The following is a 17497-nucleotide window of genomic DNA, read 5'->3' as shown; positions in this document are numbered from 1 at the left end:
TTTTCTATATTCTTTCTTGTTTTGTGTGTGTGGTAGCTCTAAATTCAGGCATGGAATTACTACTAGGCACTACTCCAGGCACTACTACTACTTCTACTATTACTACTAGGCATTACTACTAGGCACTACTCCAGAGTAGTGTTTGCCTGAGCTTGTTGGTTGCCCATAGCACAATTGGCACACCGCAGAACGTTCTGGCACGGATAGGAAGAGTCAGTTCATTCAGGCAGTTCAGGACAGAAGAGACAATAAATATTCAGGTAGTAGTCCAGCGTGTGTCATCTCTTCCTGTCCATGTCAGAACGTTCTGCTGGAAACCACTTGTTCTGGAAACTCACTGTCGATTGTAATTTTCTGTAAATTTGTGAAGCGTTAAGCTGATTTAATGAACCCAATTTTATTCCGTTAAGCAGACCTTTTACTTTTACTTAAGTAAAACATTTTACTTTTCTAAAAGTCTCTGTATAGTCCCAGAATTTTACACCAGCTTAAGCAGTCCGTCGGGCAGTGCATTTGCCAATTTGTACAGAAATTCTGGTCTAAATTTGTTGATGTGCCTTGAGTTCTTCCCAAGTGTGATGCTTGGTGGTACGTGCTTCACACTTGTGTCGCCCATCCTGACAAGAAAATGTATGATGTCAAATCAGGGTTGGGTGTGTCGGGCCACAAGAGTCCACTGCAGCAGCACTACGCTCCCAGATAGTTGCTAGAGCATGGACAACTTTCGCTGCACACTGCTACTGCTCCTTTACTTCTGCTTGACAGGTGGTGAAAGAGAGTTTACATTACATTTACTGTGGCTAACAGTGCAACCAATTACTGGGAAAGTTGCACTCTCTAAGAGACCACCCAGATTTGGCATCACTGGGCTGGCATTGAAGATATTGAAGTCACTCACGTTACAAAGCGGCCATAAAGTCCAAAAAATGCCAAGTCATTCGTGGACAGACTACACAAAATGGTGAGGGTGTTGTGCCACCTTGCATAAGAATTGGATCATAGATGTTCTCATTGGCGGACAAAGAAGGCCACACTAAACTATGCAGTATGCACAAGTGTCGCTCTGAATTTACTGTACCTCTAGAAGAAATTGATCCGTGACTTGGGTTGATGTCATGCCAAGCAAAACTTACATTTGGTCCATGTTGCACAGATCCCAAAGTGACTCTCGGGCTGCCTCTTGTGCAGTACTGTCAGTTCCATTGCAATTCAGAGCCATTCCTACCACCATTATGTAAGACAGCCTTTTCCCTGCAGGAAATGTTCTCAAACAAGCATGGCCACTTGCTGTACCGTGAAAGCATCATTTGAACATAGTTAGCGTGGCTATCATAGTTGTCTGCCGATGGTTCTTGGTGATAACATGGCTTCCAAGAGTAAAAACTCGCTTGCTTGTGAAATGTATGAATTGCCGGTCATGTTATTGCAGCTTCACGAAGGGACTTGTTTCCTGCATAGCTCCCACAATTTAAACCAGTGCAGCTGGCAGCTGAACACTTCTGCTAGCTTAAGCTTCGGATCCTGTATTAAGTAGCTGATAATGGCAATGTTTGGCAGTTCTCGCATAAACATGTCCGTTATGCTTGTGAATGCCCTGCCACCCCTGTTGCATGCAAACTAAGGAGTGCCTCATTTTGTGACACTTACTGTGCTTACTGTGCTTACTGTGCATATGTAACCTAGAAAGCTCTTCATAGTGTTGAGTGTGTACCCATTTTGGACCTGCTGTGTTACAGCGTATGTATCAGTTTTGCGTGCGCTACATTAAATGTGTTTAGTAATGCTAAACGACTTATAACTCTAATAAAAAAGTTTAGCTGTCTTTTCACAAACAGCTAATGCTATAGGAACAGCCTCAACAACAATGATGAGGGCAGTGGGCATGGCAGAAATGTGCACTCGAGCTTGCTGTTTAGTAAAAGGTACCTCGTATGGTTGATTCCTAGCATGAATTTACTACCTTTCATTGAGTACTGGAACATGTTGGGACAGATTCATGATGTTGGAAGCCATTGCCCATGCTCTCCATATTAGAAAGCATGGGCAGTGGTGTGCGAGCCAGGTGTCTAACCCTCTAAGCATGGGTTTGCCTATCTACATTGTGCATTACTATGTCATGTCCCATATGCCATTGGATTTGGTCACTTTTTATTTGGCTTTTTCATCTTGCCCGCTATTCTGTTTTCTGGTCTTTGATGCTTCAGTGTGTTTAATCAATACTCACATGTTTTCAGTAAACCTTCATGAAAGACAGCGCTCGGTTTCTCCCTTAATTTTTAATTTTTTTGCTCTTTACAAACACTATTTCGTTTTCCTCTTACACTACCTGTGCTTTGTGAGTGATGGTCCCTCCTTTGCATACAGTTAGTCAGTACATGATTATTGCTGTGGTCATATGTGTGTTTGCCAGAGTCATCAGGCAGGCTCTTGTAACACTCCACCAACTGTGTGTGCGATTATGTGCAGGGATGGTGACGCAGGTGCAGCCGCTAGCGCGGGGCTCGTCGCTGTACCACATGCTGGAGGACAGCCAGGCGGCCATCTTCTGCTGTTGCTGTGAGGTGCCCTCGCCCGGCTGTGCTCGGCGCACTACCTCTTCCTCTCCTCCACCAACACCCCCCGACGACCACAACAGCCCCGCCTCACCTGCTTCACTGCCGTCTTCCTCCTCTTCTTCGTCGCTAGACAGTGCTGCCCTGCCACCATCTGACACGTGAGTGCGCCTCTCGTTATTTTGATGTCAGCTTGCCAAACTACCAGAAGCAGCTGGGTGCATTGTAGTAAGTGCGGTTTTTATTGTGCTGGCAGGTATCTGGCTCAAACCAAGCACTGCACCGACATGAGGCCGAGTGAATATGTGAATTCATTAAAGGATATAGCACACAATCACACGATTCGTTGCAATGATTGTAGGCGCATTCTTTTTTGAGGACACAGATTACATACAGGAACAGGGATTGCGTAATTTGTGAAGTAGTAAAAGCTTTCAGAATAAATAGAGTAACTTGTGTGCAAACCATGCCTTTATTCTTTCCTGTGATGCGGGATTGGCTCTTTAAAGCTAAGCTTTCTTTGCGTCCTCCCCTCACTTCGGGGCTGCTGGCTGCTTTCTTGACGAGTATGCAACAACTTGAGCCACTGGACGTGTGTCCAGACAGACAGCTTGGGATCCTGGGTATGTGCTACTTTATATATGAACATTCTTGGACAACGTCCCGAAAATGGGTATGTGCTATTGGATTGGTGGCCAGACAGACAGACAGAGCAAGAGGCAAGAGGTGAGGTCGGCAACAGAAGCAGCCGAGTGCGGAGATAGAGGTGAAGGAATTAAAATTGGATGAGAGTGTGCTCCGAGCGAGGTGGGTTGAGCTGCATAAAAGTAAAGGCATAGAAGTGAAGACACTTTACTAAACGTCGGAGAGCTTCGCGTATCAGCAGTACACGTGTGTGTGGGATCCAGCAATATCTTTTGGTGGAAAATGATGGAAAACCTTGCCTTGAGGTGTGGCTTCATGGCAGCACGAACCGCATTGTTGTGAAGCCACACTTCAAGGCAAAATTTGCATATATAATTACATATTAATTTGCATATAATTCGCACCCTGACTTTACTGCTGTATTTTGAAATTTTTTGGTTAAGTTATATGTGCAAAAATACAGTATCAGCAGGTTTCTACTGTACTCTCATTACTAGTGGCTGCTCCAGAAAGGCTGTGTTCCCTGCTTCTATTTCTGTACCAGGATAAATTCAACTTTATCTAAGGACTTTTTCTTGTCAAGGACACTGAAATGGATCACTTTTGCTTGTGCTAGTGTCAAACACTAAAAATGTGGTTTTGTTCCTGTTGTGATATCATTCCTGTCCTTATTTATGAGCGAGTGTCATTTATTGACACATGTACATCAAAAGAATGGATAGCTGGGCACATCGGTATGGTTGCAGTCTTGAAAATTGCACAGTTATAGATGGGACAAGCTTAAGCACGCTTATCCAGTCTTGAACTGCTCATTCTTTAAGTACACATGCATATTTTTCAAGGTCATCTGGTGCTTCGGTTTGACATTGACTTGATTTGAAAATGAAAAAAATTGTGGATCAGCCAGCTCTTGAAATTACTCAGCTTTACTGTTGCTGTCCGACAATGTCACTTCGCTGCCGCACCAGTTGTCACTCTCACTAAACTCCAAACTGTGCCGCAGATCACCAGAAGAAAGCGGAGGCGGTGGTCACCAATCACGATCGACCAAAAGGTCTCTGTCCGACATGGGTGAGTAGCTTGTGTGGGCCTGCCTGTGGCCACTACAGTGCAGCCCTAGTTAACAAAAAGCGATGGGAGCACAGACAGCTTTGTTATATCTGATATTCATTGTAGGCACATATTCGTTATGTGCTACTATTGGTGGTAAACAATTTTAGATTTACTTGGTTATATATTTGATGATTCATTACATCAAGGTTGTTAGGTTCACTTGCTTCTAATCACCATTTGTCGCACAATAGTGGAGGGAAACCAGCCACCAAGTCCAGTCATTAGAGTTCCACACTCATGCTCGGGCTTATACTACACACACACACACACGCACACACACACAAGACAACATGTGTGACTCCTGCCGAGATCCTGCAGCCCCTTCTCCCCTCTCACCTTCAAATCCCTGTGTGCAGTGCCTTCACAAGGTTCAACAGCAGTTGGTGCATTTATTTATTTATTTATTTATCATTTTATTTATATGCACAGTTACACCTTGATATAACGAAGTTGGTGAAATCAATAATTTGCTTCGTTATATTGAAATTTCATTGTATTGAAATTTCACCGTTTATGCAAGGAAGTAAAATGCCGATTGATTTTTCTTGTACGGATGGGTCCGCAAAACTCTCAGAATTATCGGGCAATCAAAAAAGGCAAGCGAATGAAAAGAAAAATCATTTTGGTAAATATGAGAGTCGGCAATATCTTCAAATCAGTGGTGTGAAATGAAGCCAGCCACACTTTTGCGTTTACTTTCGTCCTGTGGCTGATAGTGTCGCCCACAATGGGACGATGCTGTCGTGAAACGCGCCGGGCAGCGGAAAGCAAGCGCTTCGTCTGCCTCTCACTTCAATGCTTCTCTGAAACTCGATCTTACGCCACAATCTCCAGTACTTCAGCCCGGGGAAAGACAGCGCACATAATGCCCCGTCATCTCGGCACGGCCACTCTTTGCACACGGGCACACGGGACCTGTAAAACAGGGCGTGCGGGCTGCCGACAGCCATGTACAGCCGCGGCTGCCCTGGCAAAAGAGAAATGCGCCAACCTGCCCCCACCACCACCTCGCGTGCGCTTGTTCCCATTACTGAGAACTCGTTCCCCCCTTTCCCCTTGCTCGTGCGGGAACACGGCACTTACCAAGCCACCAACCTTCTCGGCTCACCCTCGCACGCTTTCACTCACACCCAAAGCATGCACAGCATGGGGTGTGATATGACCTTATCGCACTTGGGCTTCACATGGTACATGACGCTGATCCGCGCAAATAGTCACTCTTGTCACATGGCGCGTGATGCGAGAGGTGTGTTGGCAAGCAGCCACATCTCATTAAACCATTTAGGGACTACTTCGGTTTATGAAGGAGACGGACTTGGACAAGTGGCTGTGACAGTGATGGCACATACCGCGCAAGAGTGACAGACTGTAACTAACGATGTGTGCGCCATGTTATGTGCTCTCTATCTCCCCATCTTTCATCCCCCCCATCCCGCTCCCATGTGTAGGGTAGCAAACCGGTTGAGCTAAACTGGCTAACCTCCCTGCCTTTCCTTCTCCACTTTTTCCTTCCTTCATTAAACCGTTTGACCATCTACATCCTTGGAAGTTTCCATTTATTGTTTTGTCGTTCCTTCGTGGTGGCAGTAAAATTTTTTTATGTTGAAATCATGTAAAAACAGACTTCATTATATTGAGGTTCTATTACATGGGGTTCTGCGGAGAAGTTATAGAAAGTTATATATTTTGTTATATGGAGAATTTCGTTACAGTTCATTACATCAAGGTTTAACCATATTACTCTTTTATTATATTTGTTAGATCCCCCCCCTCATTTAAATATCCTTAATTTTTTTCCACAAACCTGGCAGGTGTGAATTTGATTTTGAGGCAGAAGCAGAAAAATCTTTTTTTTCTTTTCGTTGGCAAAGTATGTTGAGACGCGTAGCAATTACCTTGTGCACTCTTATCCCCAGGTGCAGCTCAGCAGCAGCAGCACAAAGAGGGTGCAGCCGACGCGGAGCGCGACAGGCTGTGCTCACCTTTCCGGCGCAGCTTGTTTCCAGGTGTCCCACCAACACTTCAGTTCTACTCGGACGGATACCAAGGTGGGTGCCGCTCTGGCATGGCCTGCGCTGCAAGTCTTTAGCGCAAGGACCCGACGAGCCTTGTGGTCACCTATGCTTGTTTTAAAAAAAATAAGAGTGATTTGCGTTGATTTACGGTCCATTCGAGCTTCATTTTTATGTCCAGGTGACAAATGATTACATCAAATAGCTGCTTGCTCACATTTCCGAAGTGAGTCTCGGCCTTCCTTAATCCTTTCAGAGTTTTTTTTTTTTGTAGTTGACACATGTGCAGCGTTTTTCTTTTTTTTAATATATTATAGTGAACACAAAAGTCTGTTTCTAGCTCTGCGGAAATGAAAAAAAAAATGACGCATATAATGGCAAATGCTTTCTTGGTGTGGTCATCCCATTCCTCTCTGACAAAAGGAATGTCAAAAGGAACATGGCAGGACTGAAACGCAGAAACGTACTGGTATGTCAGTGGCACTGAAAGGGTTAAAATTTATTTCATTCCATGAAATGATGGTCGTTTGACAATTTGACACGGCCAGACAGAAACATTAGATCCTCTGGTTAACAGTGGGGTTAAATTTACTTCCTCTTATTGCATATGCCTCTGAACCCTGGCCTGTGCGCAAAATAAAGCACTATAACTGGTTGTAAGCTAAGCACTGGCAGACCTCAATATAACTAACCTCGATTTAACGAAATTCATGATCTAACCAAGTACAGTTGACTCTCATTACAGCGAACCCTGATAATCTGATAAAAAAATGTCAGTTTTATCCGAAGTCCGTAATATCCGAAACGCCTCATTCCGAGACTTGTGTTGTGATGTATAACAACTTTATTGCAAAGAGTGAGTGAAGAACGTCCAAAGTAAAAAAACAAAAAAAGTCGCAATCTCGCCCAACAGGCGGAGCATCTATTGTGATAGCAAATTAAGCAATATAAGCGTGGTAGCAGCAGTGAGCGAATTGACCTTCGTGTTGTCTCTCGCTTCAATGCAAACTAAACGTCAAAAGCACAGCACATACGAAGCTACTTGCACTGGGCGCACTTTGCACTTTGTTTGGCGGAGAGGGGGGAAGCTTTGCACACATCTCGATTTCTGGCACGTCTGTCTCGGCCAGGGCTGTGCGTGGCTGTAGGCGCTGCTGATGTGCGTAGGCAGCCACACATTTACCACGTGTGCAAAGAGTAGGCGTGGCATCATGTAAGCTGCCTTCCTGCGCATTTAGTATTGGAGATTGCGTAATCTCGAGTTTCGATGACCTGTTGGAGCGAGAGGCAGATGAAGCATTCGCTCCCCGCTGCCAGCACTTTTCATTATAGTGTCGTCACGGTGTGGGTAACACTATCAGCCGTGGAGGCGGAGTGCGCGCGAATGCGTGGCTGGCTTCACTTAATTTGTACTGCCAATGTGAAGATATCGTCGCCGCGGCGTGAAACCGTATAATTTGTCGGCAACTCCCAAATTTAGTAAAATTGTTTTCTCATTCAGGTTTGCTTTTTTCGATTGCCCTATAATTCGGAAAATTCTGCGGCCCTTTTCCTTATGAGCAAAATTGATCGGGGACTCTACTCATTTGCATAAATTGTCGAATTTCAATCCAATGAAATTTGTTATACTGAAGCAAATTGCCATTTTTACCGACATCGTTATATCGAGGTTTAACTGTATTTCAGTAATACAAACTTCAGAGTACCGAACGTTTCAGAATAACAATCGTTACTCAGTTTCCGTGTCTTGTTAAACCAACAGCTCAGCACTGTGGGCTGATAAGCTGAATTTAGGCGTTCATAGATCTCCATGACAGCAGCCGGAGCTGTAGGCTAGCAGACAAGGCACAGAAAGTGGACGCCGTGGTGAGTGGGTTTGGAAAATCAGAAAAACGTGGGAGGGGACTTTTTATTGTGTAGGCGACGGTGCATCAGGTTTTGCTACTGCATGCTATGCCCAGAAAAGTGTCGCCAAGCAGCGGAGCTGCGTCCTTCTTTTAGCCTTCTTCCTGCACACACCTCTTCTGTTTTACACCTGCTGCAGTTGCGTAGCGGCTATGGTGTTGCGCTGCTAAGCACGAGATCACGGGATGAAATCCCGGCCATGACGGCTTCGTTTCAATGGGGGCTAGGTGCAAAAACACTCATGCCTCTTGCATTGGGGGCACGTTAAAGATCCCCTAGCGATCAAAATTCATCCGGAGTCTCCCTCTATGGTGTGCCGCATAATCAGCTAGTGGTTTGGGCATGTAAAACCCCAGAATTCATTCATTCTTTCTTACGTGCTTCTTTCTGTGGCAATACCAGCTTTGTGTGTGCAGAAATGGTTGCACTTTCCAGATGCTTTCAAAGCTTGCACTTTGCAATATTGCAGGTGTCCACCCCTAGTGAGACGGTTGCTGTGTCCACAGCAAGGAATGTGAAAAAGAATGTTACGCTTTCGAGGCGACAAAAAGCTTCCTCGTTGTCAGTGGTCTTCTCGGTGTCAGCATCTTTCATGTGCCCCACTCTTAACTATTTTGGGCGTCTGTGGTGCATGGTGGCAGAATCTATGTAAAATAGCAGCAGCGCAGGCCAAGAGCCAACAGCGACATTTCAGTGGATAGCTCATATGGGGAAAAATGATGAACTGATGGGCTGATGGGCAGAATGGTGAATTCTGGGCATTTCACTATGCACAACAACCTTCCAGAATAACAAACAATTTACCGCCGTTCCCTGAAGTTCATTATATCAAGATTTCATTGTACTTGGGGCCTGTATAGTTGGTAAGTCTTGCAAGAAATGATAAAAATGTAGGCCTAGTCAAAAGGTATTTGGTAGTGTCCTTCATGAGCATGTGTGACATCAATAAAACTGTGGACATACCGTATTTACTCGCATAATGATCGCACTTTTGTGTCAAAAAAATTGACGCAAATTCTGGGGTGCAATCATTACGCGGGATAAATTTTCCTCAAAAAGAACAAAAAATGTTTTTCATCCAACATTTGCTGCTGGATGACAACAAGTCAACAAACAGGCGGCTGCTGCTGTAACAGTGCGAGACTCACAAAAAAAAAATGGCGGCTGGCGGAGCAAGCCAAACGCGCCGAACATGATTTTTTTTCTCCTCGTGAGTACATTATGTGCATTGAAACTGTTTCTTCCGTATCAGTAATGAATAATATCGTCAATATCGGCAGGGTTGCGGCAATAACATAAACATGTCCACTTTGACGTGACAGAAACAGAGATGGGCGCGCCTAGCTGCCAGTGACATAGAAACTCGTGGCGGGCATGCTGCAAAAACTGCAGCATTTGTCTTCACTACTATCCTAATACGGCATGTTCCTGCTAAAGATGGGCGAATATCTTAGCTGTGTTATAAGCGTCGGTGTATGAATAAGGTACACTTCTAACGTATTGGTGTAAACGTGGCTACTATCGTTGTCACTTGTTATTTGTTGTGTGCACACGAGTGCAGACGAGAGGAATTGAATGGCGCCTGTTTTGTTGTTGTTGTTGACCACAACCAATATAAAGCCTACAAATAATAAAACCAAGGCAAGTTTGGTTGTAGCTCTTTTTTTTTCATGGAAGTGCAGAAAGGAATAAAATGGGGCATCTGCTTAAAAATGTTTAGTGCGTACAGATTGCTTGGTATGTCTTGAAGAGTCGTTCGCATGCATTCAACAGCATTGGACAGATGGTAAGCGCGATCATCATTAGCTAGACTTGGCACACGACATATCGCTGCGGCAGGTTCAGGGGGCAATCATTATGCGAGTAAATACGATAGTTGTTTCTCTGGCATCACCGTCAGCCTTTCTAGCGAAACTAAACCACCTTTCTTTCTTCTCAGGAGGAATCTCCGTATTTTTTACAATTTTGTTTTTAATTTGTGGGAGCCATCTGATGACGGCTGCGGGCACTAAGTGCAGTCAGCCATGGTGTTCAATATATATACGGCGCCGCACAATGCAGCACATGCAAATCTCGGATGCCGGTAGCCATCCCAATGCATTGCTCTAGGCACAATATTCACTGCAAGCGCTGGCGCTCATAACCGTGCTATTATGGCCCGACCTTCTTGCGATTTGATTATAAGGGCTTGCTGCAAAAATACTATCCACCAGGCATGTTATAGAAATTTGTAAAAGTATTTTTACTGCTGAAGATTTTAAACATTGAATTAAAGAAATTTGTGATTTAACAAAGTTTTATTGTGCAAGTACAACTTCGTTATATTGAGGTTTGATTGTATGCTATCTGAGTTAGGATTACCCGCCGTGGTTGCTCAGTGGCTATGGTGTTGGGCTGCTGAGCACGAGGTCGCGGGATTGAATCCCGGCCACGGCGGCCGCATTTCGATGGGGGCGAAATGCGAAAACACCCGTGTGCTTAGATTTAGGTGCACGTTAAAGAACCCCAGGTGGTCGAAATTTCCGGAGTCCTCCACTACGGCGTGCCTCATAATCAGAAAGTGGTTTTGGCACGTAAAACCCCAAATATTATTATTATTGAGTTAGGATTGGCCCTTCATGCTTTTGGAGGTGAGGAAACACATGATTTGCCCTTGCATACACTTGAACATCAATGTAAAATAACTAGCAGAAATTATTACATGTGTGGGCCTAAATATATTAGTTCGTTGCCTGTGTTGATGTTCAGTGAACGCTCTGGTACATACTTCTGAACGTTCAGCCCCTGGGTTGACCTCCCTTCGTATTGTCGCATGGGTGAGGGCACTAACTCTCCATCAAGTGTTTGTGATACCCAAAACAACAAGGCATGGCCAGACACACTATTGGCTATGACGGAGGGAATTGTTATTTGGGTCTGCCTAATTTGGCACCAGAAGTTCATAACACCTGGAAAATTAGTTTGTAAATGCGCTTGCCCATACTCTTGACCCATGCGATGCTGAAAGATACACGATTTGAGTGCTTGTGCCCCTCTCTGAATAGTCAAATGGAACCAATTTCTAGCGAAAGACATGGAACTGTCTGGTATGAAATAGTCCATATGGAATCGTCTTGGCTTGTGCTACCTGTGGTATCAAAACAGTCAAAAGTGCTAGTTTTTATAGCAAATATACCATCCATAGTGAACAAAGTTTGGCTCTGTTTGTGACTCAGCTTGACAAGGTTCGACAGTGTTGTAAATCGTGCCGCTTGCGCGAGTTGTTGGGAACTCGGCGCTGACGCCCGTTGTTGCACCTGGGTCGCAAGCCCCAAGGGTAGCGTTGGCCTGGCGGCCTGGGGTACAACTGGAAGCATCCGAAGGTCCCAGCAAAGCATGAGTCGACTGGTAACAACAAAACAACTTGTTTATTCTAACATCGCAAAGAGTTGGCGGTCACGTTGACCGAAGTAGAGAGACGGGAGAGCACGTTACTCAACAGAAGAAATCGGAACCCTCCTTTTGGCGTCCGGGGGCAGCTGCTTTTATACTCTCGCAGTTGAGGGCAAGAAGGAACCCCTCTATAGACGAGCACGTGACGGTGCCGCTCGGGCACAATGGGTTAAGGTGGCGCAGCGTCGTGTCGGCGCCACTCGGACCCCCCTTGCTTCACAGTTGTTGGGAGCTCCTCTCCCCGGCTGCCGCGCTTCGACAAGCGTGGGCACAATGGGAAGAGAAGGAGGAGCAGCCGTCGTGTCGGCGCCGCTCGGACCCCCTTGCTTCACAGTTGTTGGGAGCTCCTCTCCCCGGCTGCCGCGCTTCGACAAGCGTGGGCACAATGGGAAGAGAAGGAGGAGCAGCCGTCGTGTCGGCGTCGCTCGGACCCCCTTGCTTCACAGTTGTTGGGAGCTCCTCTCCCCGGCTGCCGCGCTTCGACAAGCGTGGGCACAATGGGAAGAGAAGGAGGAGCAGCCGTCGTGTCGGCGCCGCTCGGACCCCCTTGCTTCACAGTTGTTGGGAGCTCCTCTCCCCGGCTGCCGCGCTTCGACAAGCGTGGGCACCAATATGCACATACACTCACACACGCACATGAAGACACGTGGCATCGGAACATGCCTGGACGCGCTTGGCGGGGAGGCGTAGCGGCGGCGCCGAACGGGCCAAAATGTCTGCCGCTTTGTTGCAGCCGCGCCGGCTAAACCGCGCGTCGTAGGCGAAACGTAACAACAGCGTGTTTTTTTTTTTTTTTCTTTAACGGTTTGTTTCATCACGTAGTTGTGGTGTCTGTATGTGTCATCGGTTACGGCTCTGTACACTGTCGTCCCTTTCCCAATGCGTGCAGTGTTCCCCTTGCCAGCGTGCATCCGCAAGCAGCTGCGGTGGAAAGTGACGAGCATCACACCTTTACTCATCCGTCAGACGGTGGTCCGGTCTGGTTTTCGGCTCACCCGCGGTGAGTGCCGGTTGCAAGTTATTGTCACGCACGTGCTAGAATGCCGTGGGCATGCTGTTGCAATAACCAGAGAACTGCAATCAAATCTGGATTTCTGTGGATGGGTTTTGAGCCAGACAGTGAAGGGAATAAATAGCATCTGGATTTGATACAACTAGGCTTGGCTGCATCAGTAGAGAATTTCAGTGTACTATTTGTAAACATTTGCACTTTATGGAAATGATGCAACACCAGGGATCGTAACAGCTGCAGCACTGGTAGCACAACCTTGTCATGCTTTCTTTAACCACAGTGCTTTAGAAACATTTTTGTATTGCATCAGTGTTATGGCACAAGAAGAAGAAAAAGTGATTAGCGAGGTATTGCGCTGCTCTGAAGCTCCTCGGCCGGCGTTTTAAAGGTGCTGTAAAACCTAATTGATCTGACTTTTTTTAATTTGGAAAATCGGATAATTCTGAATCATCCTCTGGTCCCGGTATGCAGTATTCAAAGGAATCAGTTGAGTTTGCATTGCCGCAGACATCAGTGGGAACCATGCAGAAATGACAAGATCACTTGGCACCTTTTTATTACATTTAGCGCCACGCATAGTAGCATGTTGGCTGCATGTCTTGAGGACTGCGTAGTCACCATAGTACCTACATGGTCTTGATTGTTGTGACCACGAATTCACCTGCAGCAGTTGTGGTGAACAGTGGTCTGAAATGCGTGATTGCAAGAGACAATTTTTGCTGACTCAGCTTTTGATAAGAGTGGTACAGATCACTTTATGGATGGTTGGCAAAATGTCAATAATTTGTTATTAATTAGTACATAATTGCAAAATTGAAGTCAGCCAGTGCTTGAAACACAACCTTAGGCTAGAAACTTTCCGTCTGGCACCAATCTTGAGATAAATGGAATCATAACATGCTGTGAAATGCATTGCTCCTGCAGTCAAAATTTTTCTTATTACGTCTTTCCCACATTGCAAATGCTTCTTAACTGGAACAAAAATGCAGTCAGATTTTAAATATTTCTTTAGTAATTAAACAAAAAATTGTGGGTTTTTTATGTGCTAAAACCACAATATGATTGAGAAGCCAACAAACACTGACACCAAGGACAACATAGGGGAAATTACTTGTGCTTAATAAATGAAATAAAGAAATTATAAGTTAATGAAAATTAAAATGGATGAAAAAACAACTTGCTGCCGGTGGGAACTCTTCTCGTTTAATATGATTATGAGGCACAGTATAGCAGGAGTGCTCCAGATTAATTTTGATCATCTGGGTCTCTTTAACACTTTCCTGTCTGCGCCTATTCGCTTCAATAGCCTGCTGCCGATGGTTGCAACTTGGTATTTTTATGCTTTCTGAGTGCTCTCAGACAGCTAGCGCCATTTATCGGGTTATTTATAGGAGTGTGAATACTCAAATATTTGATTTGCATGTTAAAATAATTCGATTCACAAATCGAATGTCAAATATTCAGTGATGCTAGGCTGTGCCTAAAGACGAACCCTGCTGCATCCTGCCACGTTTCAGAAAATTTGAGAAATCTGCGTCCACCTTGCGCCAAAAGGGTTGCTCAGACTTTTGAAAACGGCACAAATAGTGCTCAAGCGTCGTTTCTCTGCACCACCGAAAGCGGCAGGGCATTGCATGGACCAACGGCTTGCCAGAACGTAACCCTGCATATAACCTACTTATAGCAGGCTCCAAAATGTGTTCAAATGTGATTGCTTTGCACTAGAATTGTGTAAAATACCACCACATTACACTTGCGCAGGAACCATCACCATTTTTGTTTACAAAATCAATTAAACGCCGGAAGCTCTCGCTTGCGCTAGAAGCAGGTCATGGCTACTATCTTGTTTGTTGATTGCCCGTTTGAAGCAGCATGAGGAGGAGGAGGAGGAGATTTTAATGAAGAGAAAGGAGGAGAGGTCGGCCTGGAGAGCATGTCTCTAGCCTGCTACTCCTCACAGGGGAAAGGGGAAGTGGGAAATACAGGGAAAGGTAGGTGGCGGGTGATTATGGTATGGTACAATGAGATACTATATACACGTTGTCCAATATACAAATGCACACTGTAGACGCAATACACTTCAGAGTAATCTTGTCCATACAAAAAGTAATCTTGTCACAAAAAGTTATTGCGCAAACACATTTCGCACTGACTGCACGTCTCACAGCTTCTAGAGGCGATCGTCTAAACCAGTCTCACTTAAAAAGTTCAAAAGTGATTTTATGGCACGTTGGGCACAGTGAACACTCCTCCACGCACCTAAAAGCTTTTCTTCTGAAAAGGGGCGGGAGTCCAAGCTGTCAACTGTAGATTTGAGTGTTCTTCGTTCGGCCGCATATTGAGGGCACACGCAAAGTACGTGAGCTATTGTCTCGAGAGTGTGACAGACGCTACATTCAGGGTCCCGTGTTTGTCCAATCTTGTGAAGGTATCGGTGGAAGCCAGAACTGTAATCCAGCGTCAAGTCTATGGAGGCGCTCTTGTCGATGTTCGGCGTTGTCCCAATGTCGCGCCGTAGAAGTTTTAAGGGAGGTATGGAGCAAGGCGTTAATGTCATACCGGAAAAAATGTATTTTTATAATAGTTCCGTCAGTGTGCGCCTTTTTTGCTTCTGCGTCAGCCTGTTCATTTCCAGCTATACCACAATGGCCAGAAATCCACTGTAGCACGATGGTATGCCTGGAATGAGACACCTCAGCAGGCGTCTCAAGCAAGCAGAGACATGGCGTCATAAACCTGAGGACTATATGCGGTTCTGTCGCTCATATAATTGCTGATGAGTTGCAGTGCTGGTTCTGAGTCGCAGAATACTGTCCACTTCACGAGACTCTGTTGCAGTATGCAGCAAACTGCTTCTCAAACTCCGGTCAACTCAGCTGCTGTAGACGACGTCCTGTGTCCTATCTTGAACCGTTGTGCAATCCCCATTCCTCGCACCCTGTAGGCCGCTGCGGAAGAGGTCTGTGTCACAGAACCATCTGTAAAAACATGTTTGTAATATCCATACATGTAAGCAATGTATGATAGCGCAAAATGCTTGAGCCCAGCAAGTGGCATCTTCGACTTCTTCGTTATTCCAGGGATTGAGAGTCTCACCGTTGGCTTTGCCATCGTCCAGAGTGGAACTTCGGGTATGCCATACGATTCGAAGTCCAACGGTAATAAGTCTTGCTCCGACAACACGGCTTCTGAGTAGGCGGACACAGGCCATACGCTTATGACGTTCGTGAGTGGATGATTCTTGTGTCTAGTCAGTAGCCTTAGATGCACTCGCAATGGCTCATGTTGCAAATAAACTCGAGCTGGGCACGCACGTGCCTCTGCAATAGTGCCCCAAGTAGACGCACATTGTGGTAGTCCTAGGCAAATTCTCAGTACGCGAGCCTGAGCACTTTCAAGTGTGCGTATTGCAGTTGTACTAACCCGAGAAAGTACAGGCGCACTGTAGCGGAAGTAGCCAACAAAAAGTGCCTGGTAGAGCTGCAGAAGAGATGACTTGGATGGCCCCCATGATTTTGCAGACATATGTCGAATGATCTGAGTAAAGCTGCCCAGCTTTTTTCTTAATCCAGAGAGGTGCTTCGACCAAGATAAGTCACGGTCGATGATGACTCTGAGAAACTTGTAGTGGGTTACTGAAGGTATAATCTTCCCATCAATCATAACGGGTAGCAGGCCATTGACTTCCGTGTAAATGCCATGGTTACACTTTTTTCCGGTGAGAGCTGCAGTCCACGACTGTTTAGGTATGTCGACGTTATTGACACCGTGTGCTGCAGCTTCATTTGCACTTGCAAGCACGTTAAGCTCGTGGTCCATATACAGATGTCATCTGCGTACACAGAGACCGAGACTGTGCCTGCGTGTTCTTTGACCAGTCCAATGAGAACAATATTAAATAAGGTTGGGCTCAATACACCTCCTTGAGGCACTCCACGATAGACGGGACGGTTCTTTGTTTCACCGTCTGGAGTTGTCATGAATATTGTTCTCTCTTGAAGATAGCTGGCTATCCATTGATGCATACGTCCCCCGACGCCACATTCTTCTAGGGCATTTAAAATTGCATCATGTAGAATGTTGTCAAAAGCACCCTTGATATCTAGAAAGACAGCAGCCGTTAATCGACGGCGATGTTTCTGATGTTCAACAGTTGTCACTAGGTCAATGACGCTGTCGATTGACGACCTACCCTTTCGGAAACCTGTCATTGCGTCTGGATATATATTACGCTTCTCCAAAAACCACTCCAGGCGCGTCAAAACCATGCGTTCCATGGTTTTACCTATGCAACTGGCAAGTGCCACAGGTCTGTAGGAAAGCATAGCATGGGGTGTCTTGCCTGGTTTCAATAATGCCATGATTTGGCTTGTCTTCCAGTGTGCAGGCACAGTTCCCGAGGACCAAGCGAGATTGTATAAAGCCAGGAGCTCTTCAGTCGCTCGAGGGCCTAGATGACGCAAGGTAGAATAGGTAATGCCATCAGGACCAGGCGCACTTGAGTGTCTTGAAGAGGAAATCGCTGCACGTAGCTCTTGCAACGTGAATGGGAGGTCGAGACGTTCGTCCATTGTTGGAGGAGCACACCTGAGCACTGAAGCTACCGATGTTGCAGATCCAGAGAGGTGTATGCAGAAATCTTCCGCGATTTCCTTCTCACTGCGCGTCTGGATGATAGCCAAAGCTCGGAAGAGGCGTAGCTGTTGTGGAGGAGATGGTAGTGCTCGTACAACATGCCATATTGTGGACAACGGTTTTCTTGGGTCCAGGCTGGTGCAAAAGGACCTCCAACGTTGTCTGTCGAGCTTGTCTAAGTATGTTTGAAT

At 45.7% G+C, this 17497-nt stretch overlaps 1 protein-coding gene across 3 annotated transcripts in view; it reads left to right on the top strand.

The window, feature by feature from the left end:
- The window catches only part of LOC142572986 (tubulin monoglutamylase TTLL4-like), a 90421-nt gene that overhangs the window by 1318 nt on the left and 71606 nt on the right, over nt 1-17497 (top strand). For all 3 annotated transcript variants that reach the window (XR_012826189.1, XM_075682470.1, XM_075682469.1), the window contains exons 2-5: nt 2467-2713; nt 4201-4268; nt 6227-6358; nt 12549-12659. Coding sequence is in view for 2 of the 3 variants with exons in the window: in XM_075682470.1 (XP_075538585.1) it covers nt 2469-2713; nt 4201-4268; nt 6227-6358; nt 12549-12659 (556 nt within the window). In the remaining variant the exon portion in view is untranslated. The remainder of the gene's footprint in view (nt 1-2466; nt 2714-4200; nt 4269-6226; nt 6359-12548; nt 12660-17497) is intronic.

This window comes from Dermacentor variabilis, chromosome 2 (assembly GCF_050947875.1).
Source record: "Dermacentor variabilis isolate Ectoservices chromosome 2, ASM5094787v1, whole genome shotgun sequence".
Lineage (NCBI taxonomy): Eukaryota > Metazoa > Arthropoda > Arachnida > Ixodida > Ixodidae > Dermacentor > Dermacentor variabilis.
Note: the sequence above shows the minus strand (reverse complement) of the source record. Positions and strands in the feature narration are given on the sequence as shown.